The 14,159-nt window shown below is 42.6% G+C and overlaps 1 protein-coding gene across 1 annotated transcript; it reads left to right on the top strand.

Annotated features, from left to right (window-relative positions):
• Window positions 1–9,850: 9,850 nt before the first annotated feature.
• Window positions 9,851–10,891, top strand: LOC123245802 (phosphate carrier protein, mitochondrial-like). Its single transcript, XM_044674802.1, has one exon. It carries the CDS (start codon window positions 9,851–9,853, stop codon window positions 10,889–10,891), a length of 1,041 nt encoding a protein of 346 aa, XP_044530737.1.
• Window positions 10,892–14,159: the final 3,268 nt, after the last annotated feature.

The raw sequence follows: 14,159 nt of genomic DNA on the forward strand, positions 1-14,159 counted from the left end.
TTTGGTTTGATTTATCTAGATCTGAAAGAGGAATATTTAGATCTCCCACTAGTATAATTTTGCTACCTATTTCCTTCTTGAACTCTGCCAGTTTCTCCTTTAGGAATTTGAATGCTATACCATTTGGTGCATACATATTGAGTACTGTTATTTCCTCATTGTATATACTGCCTTTTATCAGGATTTAATTACCTTCCCTGTCTCTTAATCAGATTTATTTTTACTTTGGCTTTGTCAGAAATCATGATCGCCACTCCTGCCTTCTTTTTCTCAGTTGAAGCCCCAAAGACTTTGCTCCAGCCATTGACCTTAAACCTGTGTATGTCCACCCACCTTATATGTGTTTCTTGTAGACAACATGGTAGGATTTTGGTTTCTAATCCACCATGCTATTTGCTTCTGTTTTATGGGTGAGTTCATCCCATTCACATTCAGAGTTATAATTATCAGTTGTGTATTCCCCAACATTTTGGTATCCTCTCCTAGCTCTACCCCTTCTTCTTAAGCTATTTCTTTTTAAACCAGTTGTTTGTTTTAAACCAGTCCCCCTTGTCCCCTCCCTTGGTTTATTTCCCTTTCTACCCCCTCGCTTATTATTCCCCTCTTTAAGGCCTACTGAATTCCCTCCCCCCTCTCCTCCCCTCCCTTTTTTGACCTTCCCACTTCCCTGGTCCCCTTGGTTCATCCCTTCTGACTTTCTCAGTCTTTCTATATATAGCATTCTATATGCCAATGGATATAGCTACTCTTCCCTCTCAGGGTTAATTCCGCTGAGAGTAAGGTTTAAATATTACCTATTAATGCTCTCTTCCTCTCCTTCTTATAATAGTATTCATCCCATCCCCTTCCCATGCCCTCTTTGTGTGGTATAGAATATCCTATTTTTCTTATTCATTCAAGTTTCTCTTGGTGTCAACTACTATTCACCCCTGTCTCCCCCCCCACCCCCCATCATCTTAGACCATTTAGTACTCCAACCTCTCGCTATAATTCTTCTAATTACTATAATAGTGAATACAGTTTTTGAAAATTACACATAACATTTCTCCATACAATACAAATACAAATACATATACAATAAAAATACAAATACATTTCTCCATACAATACAAATAATTTGATCTTATTGAAGCCCTTAAAGGAGCAAATTTTAAAATGAGATTTTTCTTTCTTTTCCCTCTGTTTCTTGCTTACCTTTTCATGTTTCTCTTGGTTTTTGTGGTTGGATATCAAACTTTCCATTTAGTCCTGGTCTTTTCTGTGCAAATACTTGGAAATCTACCTTGTTGAATACCCATACTTTCCCCTGGAAGTATATAGTCAGTTTTGATGGGTAGATGATCCTTGGTTGTAGACCCAGTTCTCTTGCCTTTTTGAATATCATATTCCAAGCCTTGTGGTCTTTTAGTGTGGAGGCTGCCAGATCATGTGTGATCCTGATTGGTGCTCCTTGATATCTGAATTGTCTCTTTCTGGATTCTTGTAATATTTTTTTTTACTTGGAAGCTCTTGAATTTGGCTATTATATTTCTGGGGGTTGCTTTTCAGGGTTTAGTGTAGAGGGTGATCTATGGATCCTTTCAATGTCTATTTTGACCTCTCGTTGAAGAACATCGAGGCAGTTTACTTGGGTAATTTCTTGTAGTATGGAGTCCAAATTTCTATTAATTTCTGCTCTTTCAGGAAGACCAATGATTCTCAAATTGTCTCTTCTAGCCCTGTTTTCTTGATCTGTCATTTTCTCAGTGAGATATTTCATGTTTCCTTCTATTTTATCAGTCTTTTGACTTTTTTTAATTTGTTCTTGCTGTCTTGAGAGATCATTGGCTTCTACTTTCCCAGTTCTGGTCTTTAGAGACTGGTTTTCTGCTATAATCTTTTGATTTTCCTTTTTGATTTGTTCTAGTCTGTTTTTCATGGTTTCCTCCTATTTAATTATCATTTCATTTGATTTTTTGAGCATCTTTCTCCAATTGAGAGTTTTCTTCTTTTAACCTGTTAATTTCCTTTTGAGCTATTTCCCATTTTTCTTAACCAAATCTCTTCCATCTTTCTCATGATCTCAGATTTGAACTCTTCAAGAGCTTGTGACCAATTTTCATTTTGGGGGGAAGGTTTGGATGTGATTACTTGTTTGTTCTCTGTTGTTTGCTCTGTTGTCTGGATTTTTTTCTGTGTAAAAGTTGTCGAGTGTTAAAGATTTCTTCTTTATCTTTCTCTTTAGAGGTTCTTGTGCATGGCTTGCCATTATTATCATGATATTTTTCATTCTCAGTCAGAAGTCTGGGTGAGGCAGGCAGACTCTCCCTATTGAACTGTGGAGTAGTTTTCACCTGAGTCACAGAGCTGTGTGGCTCTCTCAGCTTTATCCTCATGCCCACGGTTGGTCTGCACTCTTTAGGCAACCAGTGTCTCAAGTCTAGCTGTTCTCAGGGTTGAGCTTCCTGGTAGTCCCCTTTCTTGCTCCTCTGCCAAAAGCTCCTTTAACAGTCTCAGGGCACTGCTTCCACAGTCATGCACCCCTTGGCACTGGGTCCCCACCCAAGGCCCATGCCTGTGCTCAAGGTCTGTGTTCAAGGTCCACATTCTTTAGCCTCTTGGGGTCTTAAGTCTTGCTTCTCTCAGGAACAGGCACTGGTGATCCCAGGTAGCTGCCAAGAACTTAATGAATGCCCCGAACTTGCTCTAACTCTTGTGCGCTAGCTTTGGCACTTTAGGTGGGGTGGGGTTGGGTGGGTAAGGGGTTGCTTAGCTTGCGTTTTAGTGAGAGCTATTTCACCCCCTTATAGCATGGAAATGCCCAAATCCCATGTACCTTCAATGCTGTGCCCTTTTGTGGGGTCCCTTCATTCATCTGGATTTGATTTTTATGTCCTCTTGAGGAGTCCTATCTGTGTGGGTTAGGAGAGGTTAAGCATGCTGCTTCTACTCTGCCACCATCTTAACCTGGAAGCCTCTAGTCAGTATATGTACTGTTAAAGTAAGCAACAAGTGAAAATGTAATGAATGTTGGGGAAGGAGAAGTTTTAAATTTGTAAATTTGGAGATTTGGAATGTAGCCTATATAAAGAGTTTGAAATATTGTTAAATGATTGATGAGTTCATAATGGATTGGGATATATGAATTGTTGCCAAAGTATGTACTTTGGGAAAGAATGATTTCATCATTTAGGTGTAAATGTTTAAATGCAATTTGTGAGAATGTAATTCTGTTGAACCACAAATGGTTCGTGAATTTGTACTGTGAACTGAATTAATATCTGAAGTGAATTAGATAAGGCAAATGTACAAAAAATGTCATGTATGTGAATGACGCAATTGAAAAGAAGAATGATAATTACGGCTTTTCTGAGTCACTGATAGCAGGTGACAGAATACTTGGTGGAAGTTAAGTTTAGTGATGGCAAAAGCAAATCACAGAAGGTGAGAGAAGACTGTATGAAAGACATAAGATGTAGGAGACTTTAATCAGAATATGGGGCCTCTTTATGAGAGCCAGAAGACAGACATGTTGTTTGAACAATGTAATTAGATATGTGAAGTCATCAGCAGGAATATGTTGAATGTGATTCTGCTTGAAGCAGTGGCTTGAGGGGAAACAGAGTGGATGTTTAGAGATTAAGGAAGGTTAAGCAACTGATTATTTTACCCCCTCTTACCAAGAAGTAGGGACAAGTTATAGAGCCCTGAGTGATCTCAGAGAGAAGTGAATGCATTATAATGGGTAGGGATAAACTATTTTTAATTTTAATTTTGAATATTTTCCCATAGTTACATGTTTCATGTTCTCTCCCTCTCCCCAAACCCCTTCTAACCCTCCTTAGCCAATGCTTTAATTTGATTTATGATAGAGTAAGAAAAAGTCTTTTGAGCACCATGATAAGGCAAATATAAAGTATAGATACAGAATTGGCATTTACTGATGAAGAAGTTAAAGGAGAAGAACATTCATTTTTAGATAAACTTGAAGTCTTATCCATTCCTGGAAAGAAGAAAAGCTAATTCCACTTTGGGAAGGCCCATTTCAGGTCCTATTGATAACTGATACAGCCATTCACAATGCAGAGTTAAAAAGGACCAGTGGATCCCCCACCCCACTACGTGGACAGCCGAGGCGTCGGCAGCCGAACCTTTGAAACTGACTGTGAGAATGGCTGCTGCTCCTCAGGAACTTAATGGAATGGTTGCTTTAAGAGAATGCTAGCCAGGGAGGCTGTCGAGGACATTGACTTACTGATTATAATTTGGAATTTTTGTGAACAGTGCAGGGAGTTGGGGGCTGAGGCCCCTTCTCACTTACCAATTTTCCTATTGTGTGGAGTAAAAATCAATAGTGCATTATTCACAGTTTTGGTTAGCATTAGGATTAATAGGAGTAGTGATAATTTTGGGTCCATTATCCCTGTAACTCTCCCGTATAGATTAGCTCAGCTGGGCCCTTCAGAGGAGAGAGAAAAGAAGCCTATCTCTACATCACAAGCAGTAGAGACATCCTCTCCCTGAAGTGAATAGACCCTTCCCCCATCCAAGCCCCTTCTCATTAGTAGTACTCCTTTAAAAGTGGCCAAACACCTTTCCTTTCCTTTATTATTAATTCTCAATTGACTTGTAATTAGCATTTCAAGGGTTAAGAAAATGAGGTTCATTGGAAAATTACAGTACAAAGAGTCCAGTGAGGAGGCCACGGAGCCTAGAAGATAAAGATTGTGGCTCCGGCCTTGCACATCCCTGAATTATGACCCAAACTGAGAGAGTGTTCGAGAAATACCCCTCTAATTCAGAGAGAGCTGGGAAACTCTAGGAGGATAAGAGACAAGATAAAGAATAGAACATATTCAGACATTATGTCACACACAGGTGTTGGGTAACTTAAGGCACCATTGTATTAATTTCCTATGAATACTGAATTCATTTGTACACCTATTGTACACCGTTACTAAGAGAACACTCCAAACAGTACTCCTCGACCTCTCTCCATTTCCCCCCACTTCCCTGCTGTTTTCTCCAAATCGTAAGGGGTAAAATTATGGTTGGCCTGAATATTTAAAAGTATGGTTGCCAGGAATTAAGTACTTAATTCCAAATGAAGGACTCAAAGTTTATTTACAAATAGAAAGAGTGAAAGCAAGGGGAGAGAGAGAGAGAGAGAGAGAGAGAGAGAGAGAGAGAGAGAGAGAGAGAGAATGAATGAATTACTCTGGCCTGGTCCAAACCAGGCAGGGCTTCAGAGGCCCCAGCAAGGAGGGCCCAGAGGTTAATTAAACGAAGCTTCTAGTCATGAGGCCTCCTCCAAGATGAGGGGCCTCTCTGGAGGCTAGTGCCTCCAGAAAAGTCAAGGAAAGGGAGTCAGCCTTCTCAGTCATCCATGTGGCAATCCAAAGGGAAGCAGTCTGAGGTCTCAAGCCTGAGCTCCTCCAAGGCCAAGTTCAGAGGGGAAAAACTTCCTCACAGGAAGTTACCACCATATTTAAAGGCAATTCTTTGCATCACTTCCTGTGTCTACCTTCCGTTTTTATGTGGACCAATGGCAGCTTTGACTTTGCGTTGTTTTTGATTTGTCACTCACTAGCACACTTCGGTCATTGACCTCCCTCCCCCACTTAAGGATTAAGTGGGAGTGTATCTACATTCCTGGTGGCTAAAATCTAAAGAATAAGTAGGGGAGAGTTAATCCCATCTTCATAAAATAAAGCCACCATCTCCAATATCTTATCAAGTCTCCTGTCTGCTCATTAGAGTGATTTCTGGGGGTGCAAGCTCCCCCACTAAATTCCATTCCACACACTGTCCACATCAGAACTCCTTGACTTTGTACATTTGATCTGTTCCCTACTCGTCACCTTTTGAGGATTGGGGTGGGGCAAGGAATTGCTGCTGTTCTGAGGATTTTTAACATTGTGATAGGTGCTGTTGGGAAGAACCAAAACAAAGGAGAGCCACAGACAGACCCAGGAGAGGCGAATAAAAGATATTTATGCCTCCTTTTAGATAAATCACACTGTAAGGGTCTGAAAAATCTGGGTTCTCTCTGAAACTTGCCTAAATATCTTTGCCCTGCAGAGTTAGACATGGAAGACCTTATGCCCACTGATCTAGAATGTGGTAGTAAACTGAGCCACAAGATTGGACAGCTCACCCCAGACACAGAATGGAAAAATGCTTTTACAAACTCTACCAGTCCATTAATATTTATGCTATTGATATAGATGGCTATATTTAAAAGTATTAATAGTTTATTTAAAGCCATATTGGTAGGTAATTAAGAAGGCCATGAGCCTGCTGAGATCTAATTCAAATCGCCCGCCATTACCTTCTGCCCACCTTGCTGCTTCGTAGGAAAGAGAGCGTCTCCCAATCACATCAGGGGTCTTATACCTCTGTCTACCTAATCATACTTCCTACGTAAGAGGAATCATGGGAAATGTAGTTCTCAAGTCCCCTAAGTATCCACAGGAAGTTTATATCATGGATCTTGATATTAAGACCAAGGACCCCAAATTTCCACAAACACAGCTTTGATCCTGTTCTTAACTGTTACAAACTTTAGAGAAGAATGGGCAGGTTGGGACCAATTTGGAGTTGCAAGATACGGATGGATATGATTATTTTGGTAAATTCCTATTTACCTCAGTAATGGGAGGAAGCTTAAGTAGCAAAATGACAGAATTAGAAAATGTTCGGCCTACTGCTTTTCTGGGAAATCTCTGGGTTTAATCTGATGTATCAACTGCTGAGGATTTAAAATGAGTCATTGAGATAGAAACAGGATATACTGACACTATTGCCTGGTGGGAAAGGGTCAGATATACTACTAGCAACTTGGGAAAATCATTTTGTTACATCTGCACAAGGGACAGCCTAGAGTTCACGTTGCTCCATTTCTGATGGGGCTAGATAAGTTTGAGACCAAATTCAAGTGTGTGGTTAATCTCTTTAGGGAGCTGACCCCAGAGCAGTTGAGCACACTGTCATCCCTATACCCTCCCATGACTCTGGGAACTAAGAGAATACTTTCAGCGAGGTGGGGTCTTTGGGAACACCCAGCGTGTATCTCATGACTCATAGGAGGTGTCTCTGGTCCCCAATAGCTGGGGTGTTCAAATATATGGAATTTGACCGTTAAGTCTGAATTTGCTAACCTGAGCATATTGAGGGCAGATCTCTGGAGGTGCTGTGGAGAAGCTATGCTGAGGATAAATTGGTATAGTATGTAAATTGGTAAATTGGCCTAGTACACGTGCTCTAGTGAAATTGGCCATTCCCTTTACTGCAGTATATCTGAATCAGACCCAGGAAGAAGGTAAGAAAAGAAAAGGCAGAAATGAGATGCCCCTTAGGGCTCGATGGATCCTTCAGTGTACTTGGATATTATTGGGGTACCCAGGGGAGTCCCTGATAAATTCAAGGCTAGATATGAGATAGCTGCTGGTGTGGAATCTCTTTTCTGGTGGGTAGCTATAAATAAATAAGAATGCAAACTGAATTAATTACATTTACTACAACCAACAGAGATTTATAAATTATACTAAGAATACAATTATAGGTTTAGCTCAGCAACTACATACAAGCAGTTAGATGACAAGGGAAAATAGAGTTGCCTAGGACATGTTTCTGGCAAAGGAAGGGGGAGTTTGGGTTATGATAAGAGGATCTTGCTGTAAATATATACCTAATAATACATCCCAGATGGATCTGTCACAAGGGCACTTAAGAGAGTTAAGTGCTCTCTCAGATGAACTGAAACAAAACCCAGGGGCTAATACCGCCCAGTGGACTGAGTACCAGAACTTAATGTTCAACGGACGTTGGACACAGATAGCTCCATCCATAATTGTTACTGTTGGTGTTCTTTTACTTATTCCTTATTTGATTCCCTGTTTTATTATTCTGATTTGGAGAACTGTAGAGAATATGCATGTTGTAGTTCAAAAACCCCATTCCAACCAGGGGGTTCCCCAAATGATGATTTTGAGAAAGCAGAAAGTTCCTGACTTGAAAGTGGTAGCTTAGTCAAAAGTGGGAGCTGAATCTGATTTTATGCTTTACCTCTTTGATGAAGAAGACTCTGAAGAGGGAGAATAATGCCACTTTGAAGTGAAAATTGGTTGGATTGTGTGTGTTAAAATCACAGCATATATTAGTTAGTATTAGTAATCATAGATTGGCAACTTCCTACAGAAAATGAGTGAAAGTTTGGTGCCATTTCAGAAGGGAGATGCCAATCTCTCCTTATGAAGAGCAGAGAAATCCCCCTCTCCAAGCAGCTTTATATAAACTCACGTGTACACACACACACACACACACACACACACACACACACACTCACACAAATATATACCTTTAATTCACTCTCTTCTAATGTGGCCCAAATTCTGCCCCTCTTCCTCCCCTTTTTCTTATTATGGATTCCAAATAGCTCTAACAGTATTCAAAAGATTAAAAAGAGGTGAGCAACTGAATAGTGATGGAAAATTATGGGAAAAGTCCTAAAACTTAACAGCTACAATCTTGACTCCCTGTCCCAGATGTTTCCATCTGAAAGGCCTTGGCCACGTCTAAACCATGAGGAATGCTTCCATGAGTTTCAGAAAGGGAAACTTAAGGAGGGGAGGGCAAGATCAAGAAAATATAGCACACACAGATGTAGTGTTACACACAGGTGGTGGACCATTGAAGAGAAGCATTGTGATCATTTCCTATAAAATCTGACTTTATCTGTATATCTTTGGACATTGCTATTGAGTTGACCACCCAGAGCAGTGCTCCTAATAAAGGCCATATTTTCTCTGCCAGCATCTTATCCAGTCTCTCATCTTCTCATTAGAGTGACTTTGGGGTGCAGATCCCGAGATTCCACTCCAAACATTACTAATCAATATTCCAATATAATGCATATCACAATATATAATCGATATTACATATGTATATAGAATGGCATGACCCTGGGCAAATGATGTCACCACCTGCCCTCAGTTCAGCTCTAGAACAAATTTAAATTGCTTCCCTTCCCCAGCCTCAGGTTCCCCATTTGTAAAATGAGGGCAATGGACTTGATGATGGGCTGTGAGGTCTCTCCCCTCCCCCCCCCATGACTGCTGGTGTCTTAAACACACCATTGGGGGATGGGCTGGACTTGAGCAGGGGCCAATAGATGGTAGGATCAGCTAAGGAGGTGGGGGGAGGGGAGCGGCTCCAAGAATCATGCCCCGCCCCCCCCCGCCCCCAGGACTAGAAATGGGGTGGGGCACGCTGTGAGGATAGTCATTGGCTAAGGAAATATATCACTCCATAACGGCGGGAACTTGAGGATGACGGTCATTGGTTCAAAAAACTGGGGAAGGTGAGGTTAGAAAAATTGGGCAGGCTTGAGGGGAGGTGAAGAATATGATTGGCCAAGGTGCCAGTCAGGGTTTTGCGTGGAGAGCCTGTTTTTTGACAGCTGGGAAGGATGGCGTAGGGTAGAAGCCAAGGAAGAGGCCTACTGATGGGCTGTGGGAGTGCCGGTGATGATTGGTTAAGGCAGGGAATTGAAGTTTAGATGGTGATTGGTTAAGGAGTAGAACGTGTAAGAGATGGTGATTGGCTATGGTGAAGCCCTATGTGAGGGTGACGATTGGCTAAGAGAGAGGGAAGCAGGAACCTGAACCCAATGGCCATTGGTCGAAATCTAAGATGGGCGGGTCTTGCAGGCAGAGGCTAGACACGATTGGCGAGGCAGAGCGGGACTCCAGGAGTAGGGGGCCTGGCTCATTTCCTGCCCCGTATCTCGCTCTGCTCAGTCGCACTCCTTCGAGGTCTGAGTCTGCCCAGCCCTCACCACTGGCCAACGGTCCCTGGACATCTCGCAGCCATGTCATCGTCGTCAACTCCCCGAGGCCTGTGGGCTGCGGTGTCGTCATCGCCATTCCTGACATGGCAGAGGTCCCGGCGGCCACGGGGAGATCGGGATAGTGCCGAGTACGGCTCGGCCAAGTACCTGGCGCTGTGCGGCCTGAGCGGCGGGATGAGCACCAGCCTCACGCACGCGAGTGTCTTGCCGCTGGAACTGATCAAATGCCGCCTGCAGGTGGCGCCGACCGAGTACACGGGGCTGGTGTCTGGCTTCAGCCTGGTGCCCTTCCAGGAAGGCATGCGCGGGATGATGCGTGGCTGGGCACCCACACTGGTGGGCTTCTCCATGCAGGGTTTTGTTAAGTTCAGCCTGTATGAAATGTTGAAGCACCGCACATCTCGCAGCCTGAGCGATGAGGGATTCTACGTGTGGCGCACCGGTGTGTACATGCTAGCGGCCACCGGTGCCGAATTTTTCGCCAGCATAGTGCTCGTGCCCATGGATATCGTGAAGATGCGCATGCAGACGCAGTCGAAATTCCCGGGCACCCTGCGTCAGGCGGTGCCCAAGGTGTGGTCTGAGGGGGGCCCGATGGCCTTCTACAGGGGCCTGGGCCCGCTCTGGATGCGCCAGATGCCCTACACCATAGTCAAATTCACGTGCTACGAGCGCACCTTGGAGTTGCTCTACAAGTTCGCTGTGGCCAAGCCCCAGTGCCAGTGCAGCCTGTCCCAGCAGCTGGCCGTCACCTTCATGGCAGGCTATGTCTCCGGCATCCTTGGTGCCGTCGTCTCGCACCCGGCTGACACGGTCGTGACCATACTCAGCAAGGAGAACTACAAGAAAAACATGTTTGATGTGCTGCAGCAGCTTGGGAGTACCGGCGTGTGGAAAGGACTGTCAGCGCGCATCCTCATGATTGGCTCGCTTTCGGCGTTCCAGTGGTTCTTCTACAACGTATTCAAGGTCATGTGTCGGCTGCCGCGGCCCCCGCCCCCACAGATGCCCGAGTCCCTGCGCTGGAAGCTGGAGCAGCAGCGGCTGCACTCCCGCCGCTAGCGCCGCTAGGAGAAAGCGTTGTTGAGTTTCTGTAGGGCTACTAATGGGCTAACTTAAACATGGTTCTGTTTCTTCTTTTATTGGTAAGGATTCATTGCTTTTCTTGCAGAGAAAGACTGGGGCTGGCCTTGCACTGGGGAGATACATGCTGCTTTAACTTGGTAGGTAGCCGAAAACTTGAGAGATCAGCGTGTTTTAGGAGGGATTCGGCTTCCCCTTGCCAAGCACTGTTAATATGAAGACTAACGGGAAGCGTTTGGGAACCAAAGGAGAGGGGCCCACAGTGTCCAGCCTAATGGGAATTGTGGGTTGACTGAGACCTGACCCCCCCTCCCCATTCCATGATGGATTGCTCAGTGTGTGGCAGTCTTCAGGAAGATGATGGGAGGCAGGTGGGATGTGTGAATTGATGGTATTGCTCCACAGGCTTTTGGGTTGACTCTCAATTTGTATTAAGCATTTTCCACGAAAAAGTAGACATCTCTGTTCTTACTTTGCTTCCTCCCTTTTCTTCGTGATGTTGTTGATGGCTTCCTCAGAGAACTGTTACAATTGGATCAAAGTGGGAAGTCCGAATGGAATGGGAGAGTGGCTTGGGACATAAAGAAAAAGCAGGAACAATCTTTGTACTCCAAAATACCACTTGGGCTAATTCCCGCTTTCACCAGCCATGCATCCAGAGAAGACCACCCCACACTATCTATGCAAACAAAGACCTCCCCAAAGTCTTGAGGCTGGTTGGGTTATTTTTCCTGTTGAGTAAAGTATGGCTTTGTAAACTTCTTGAGGTTGGAAAAATCAAGTTTGCTGGTCAATTCTTTTTCATAATATTATTTCAGTAATAATAGTTATACTATATTTAAAGTTTATTCAATTTAATTCAAAATTGGGAGCACTGTTCTCAGTTTGCTGCAGCTTACACATGTCTGCTTATAGATGTTGTTCTGAAATAGGTGGGATTCTGAAAACTAAATGTGGTGAGGAAATCTTGGCTCACAAAAATATCCCCTAATAGTCTTAGAGGTATAGGATATGAAACCTGTTACACATTTTTGCAATACATTGATGATTAACCTTTTGTTAGATAAAAATGTTAATTTGGCCAAAAGGCTTAAAGCATGTGGAAGCTGTTTTGAGAGGTAATAAAGACCTTGGTAGATAGTAAGAACAAAGGTAGTCAAGGCTTGTGAATAAAAACGTGAAATGATTCTTTCTCAGATTTCTTGTCTCCTGTTTTCATGAAACCTTTCACTGGCAGAGCACGAAGAAGGCCAGCAGCCTTGTGTTGGAATGCTTCGGCTTTTCGTTGCGTTTGAAATTTCGTATGAAAAATGCAAACAGTTCTTTTAAGTGGCAGCTGTGATGTGGTCTCACTTTACCCAAATTCCAAAACACAGAAGTGTATTTCCCCCCACAGTTGCCACATCACTAAAATGTTAGTAGATGTTTGCTGTGGCCAGTCATTTTCTTAAAAAATAACTTGGGGAGTTGCTTCAAAATGTGGGAAATCTCAGCAAGAAGGCTGGGTGAATTGGGCCGTGGAATTCTGTGGCAGCTCTTGGATGAGGTTTATGGCCACAGCAACCCCATGAAAAAGTTTTTTGTTTTTTTTTTCGGTAAAGGGGAGGGTCCAGAAAATTCAGTAAGACATCCTCCATTTACTTGGAGAATGCTAAAGTCAACTCAGGGGAGCCATCGATGTGTGAGTAAGCAATTTCTTATTGAATACTTGGATTCCTAGTTCAACCTTTTAGTGACAGTTAATACAAATAAGGCAGTCTAGTGCAATAGTAAGATTATAGATAAAGATAAATAAATCCCAAGATCAAAGAAGGAGAGCTTAGAAAGTCTTTTAGGGAGGGAGCCTGGCATTGCACAAAAAGCATTCTTGGCTTTTTTGGGGGGCCTAAATCAAATCCCATCCTTGACACTAGCTGTGCCATGGAGCAAGTCAGTTCCCCTGGATCTGTAAAATGAGGGCATTAGACCAGTGATGGGCAAACTTTTTAAAGAGGGGACCAAAGGAAAGGAAATGCTCATCTGTCAGTCTGTTTCTAAGGCAACCCTTTCAAAGTTTCATTGTATTGTATCCTACTCATTAATTTGTCAGATTAGCAATAATGTCGGGCATGTGGCCCACAGGCCTTAGTTTGCCCAATCACTGCATTAGACTGGCAAACCTGTGATAAGGTGAAGCCATTTTTGATGACACACAGCCACATATAGAGAAATGCTGAGGACGAAACATTTGCTGTAGTATAGTGTAGACACTGTGCACTATAGATGACAATTCTACCTATATTGATTTACCTAATTTGGTTAATTAAATACAGTTATATATTACAATGATACATTTTTGTTATTTAAACTATAAATATTGCAAAGTTATGATTTTTTTCTCAAAGTGACACACCGCCTGGGTTAGGCTCGTTTTTTTGGCAAATTTTGATTCACTGAGCTCAAAAGGTTGCCCATCACTGTTCTCCGAGGCCCTTTCTAGCTCCGTCATTAGTCCTTCAGATTCACTGACCCCACATCTTGTGGCAGGAGAGAGATGCATCTCTGTTCCTTAGAGCAGGGGTCTGCAACCTTTTTGGCCGTGAGAGCCATAAATGCCACATTTTTTAAAATGTAATTTCATGAGAGCTGTACAATATGTTTAACCAGTACTGAATACAAGTAAATATGTGCATTTTATGTAAGAACAACACTTTTAAAGTACAATAAGTCTCTGAACTATTTTTAATAATGTTATTATGTGCTAACCAATGATGAATAAAGTACATTAATGTGACTTCTGGTGCTGCATGGTTTTGCTGATTATTAATCAAAATTATTTTGATTATTAATCAAAAAATGACTTAATGGGGCACTATAGTACTGATATAACTGCACACATACATATAAAACTCCTTTACACTAAGAAAATTGCTTAAATAAAGAGAGAAAAAATTAGGGAAGAATACTTTTTCCTCTCCCTCTCTCAAGTCAGGCAACAGGAGAAGAAAAAGCTGCCGACCTGCTGGTTAAGCCATTTGGCCACATAAATTAAGTAGGAGATCAGGAGATTACAGAAAATAACTTGACTTGTGTGCAGACAATAGTAAGTAGTGGGGGAGGAGGGCACCTTTTCATGGAAAACTGGCCAGGACACATCACACACATTTCCTGGTACAGGTGTTTATCAGTGCTGCCTATTCAATCATTCTATATCAAATGAAACAACTACTGGGGAGAAATGCTTCTCACTAATGAAGCCTATGTAAAG

Source organism: Gracilinanus agilis, chromosome 4 (assembly GCF_016433145.1).
Source record: "Gracilinanus agilis isolate LMUSP501 chromosome 4, AgileGrace, whole genome shotgun sequence".
Taxonomy (NCBI): domain Eukaryota; kingdom Metazoa; phylum Chordata; class Mammalia; order Didelphimorphia; family Didelphidae; genus Gracilinanus; species Gracilinanus agilis.

Excerpts from the sequence above, each read along its gene's own strand:
- LOC123245802 (XM_044674802.1), top strand. The coding sequence starts at position 9,851 with ATGTCATCGTCGTCAACTCCCCGAGGCCTGTGGGCTGCGGTGTCGTCA.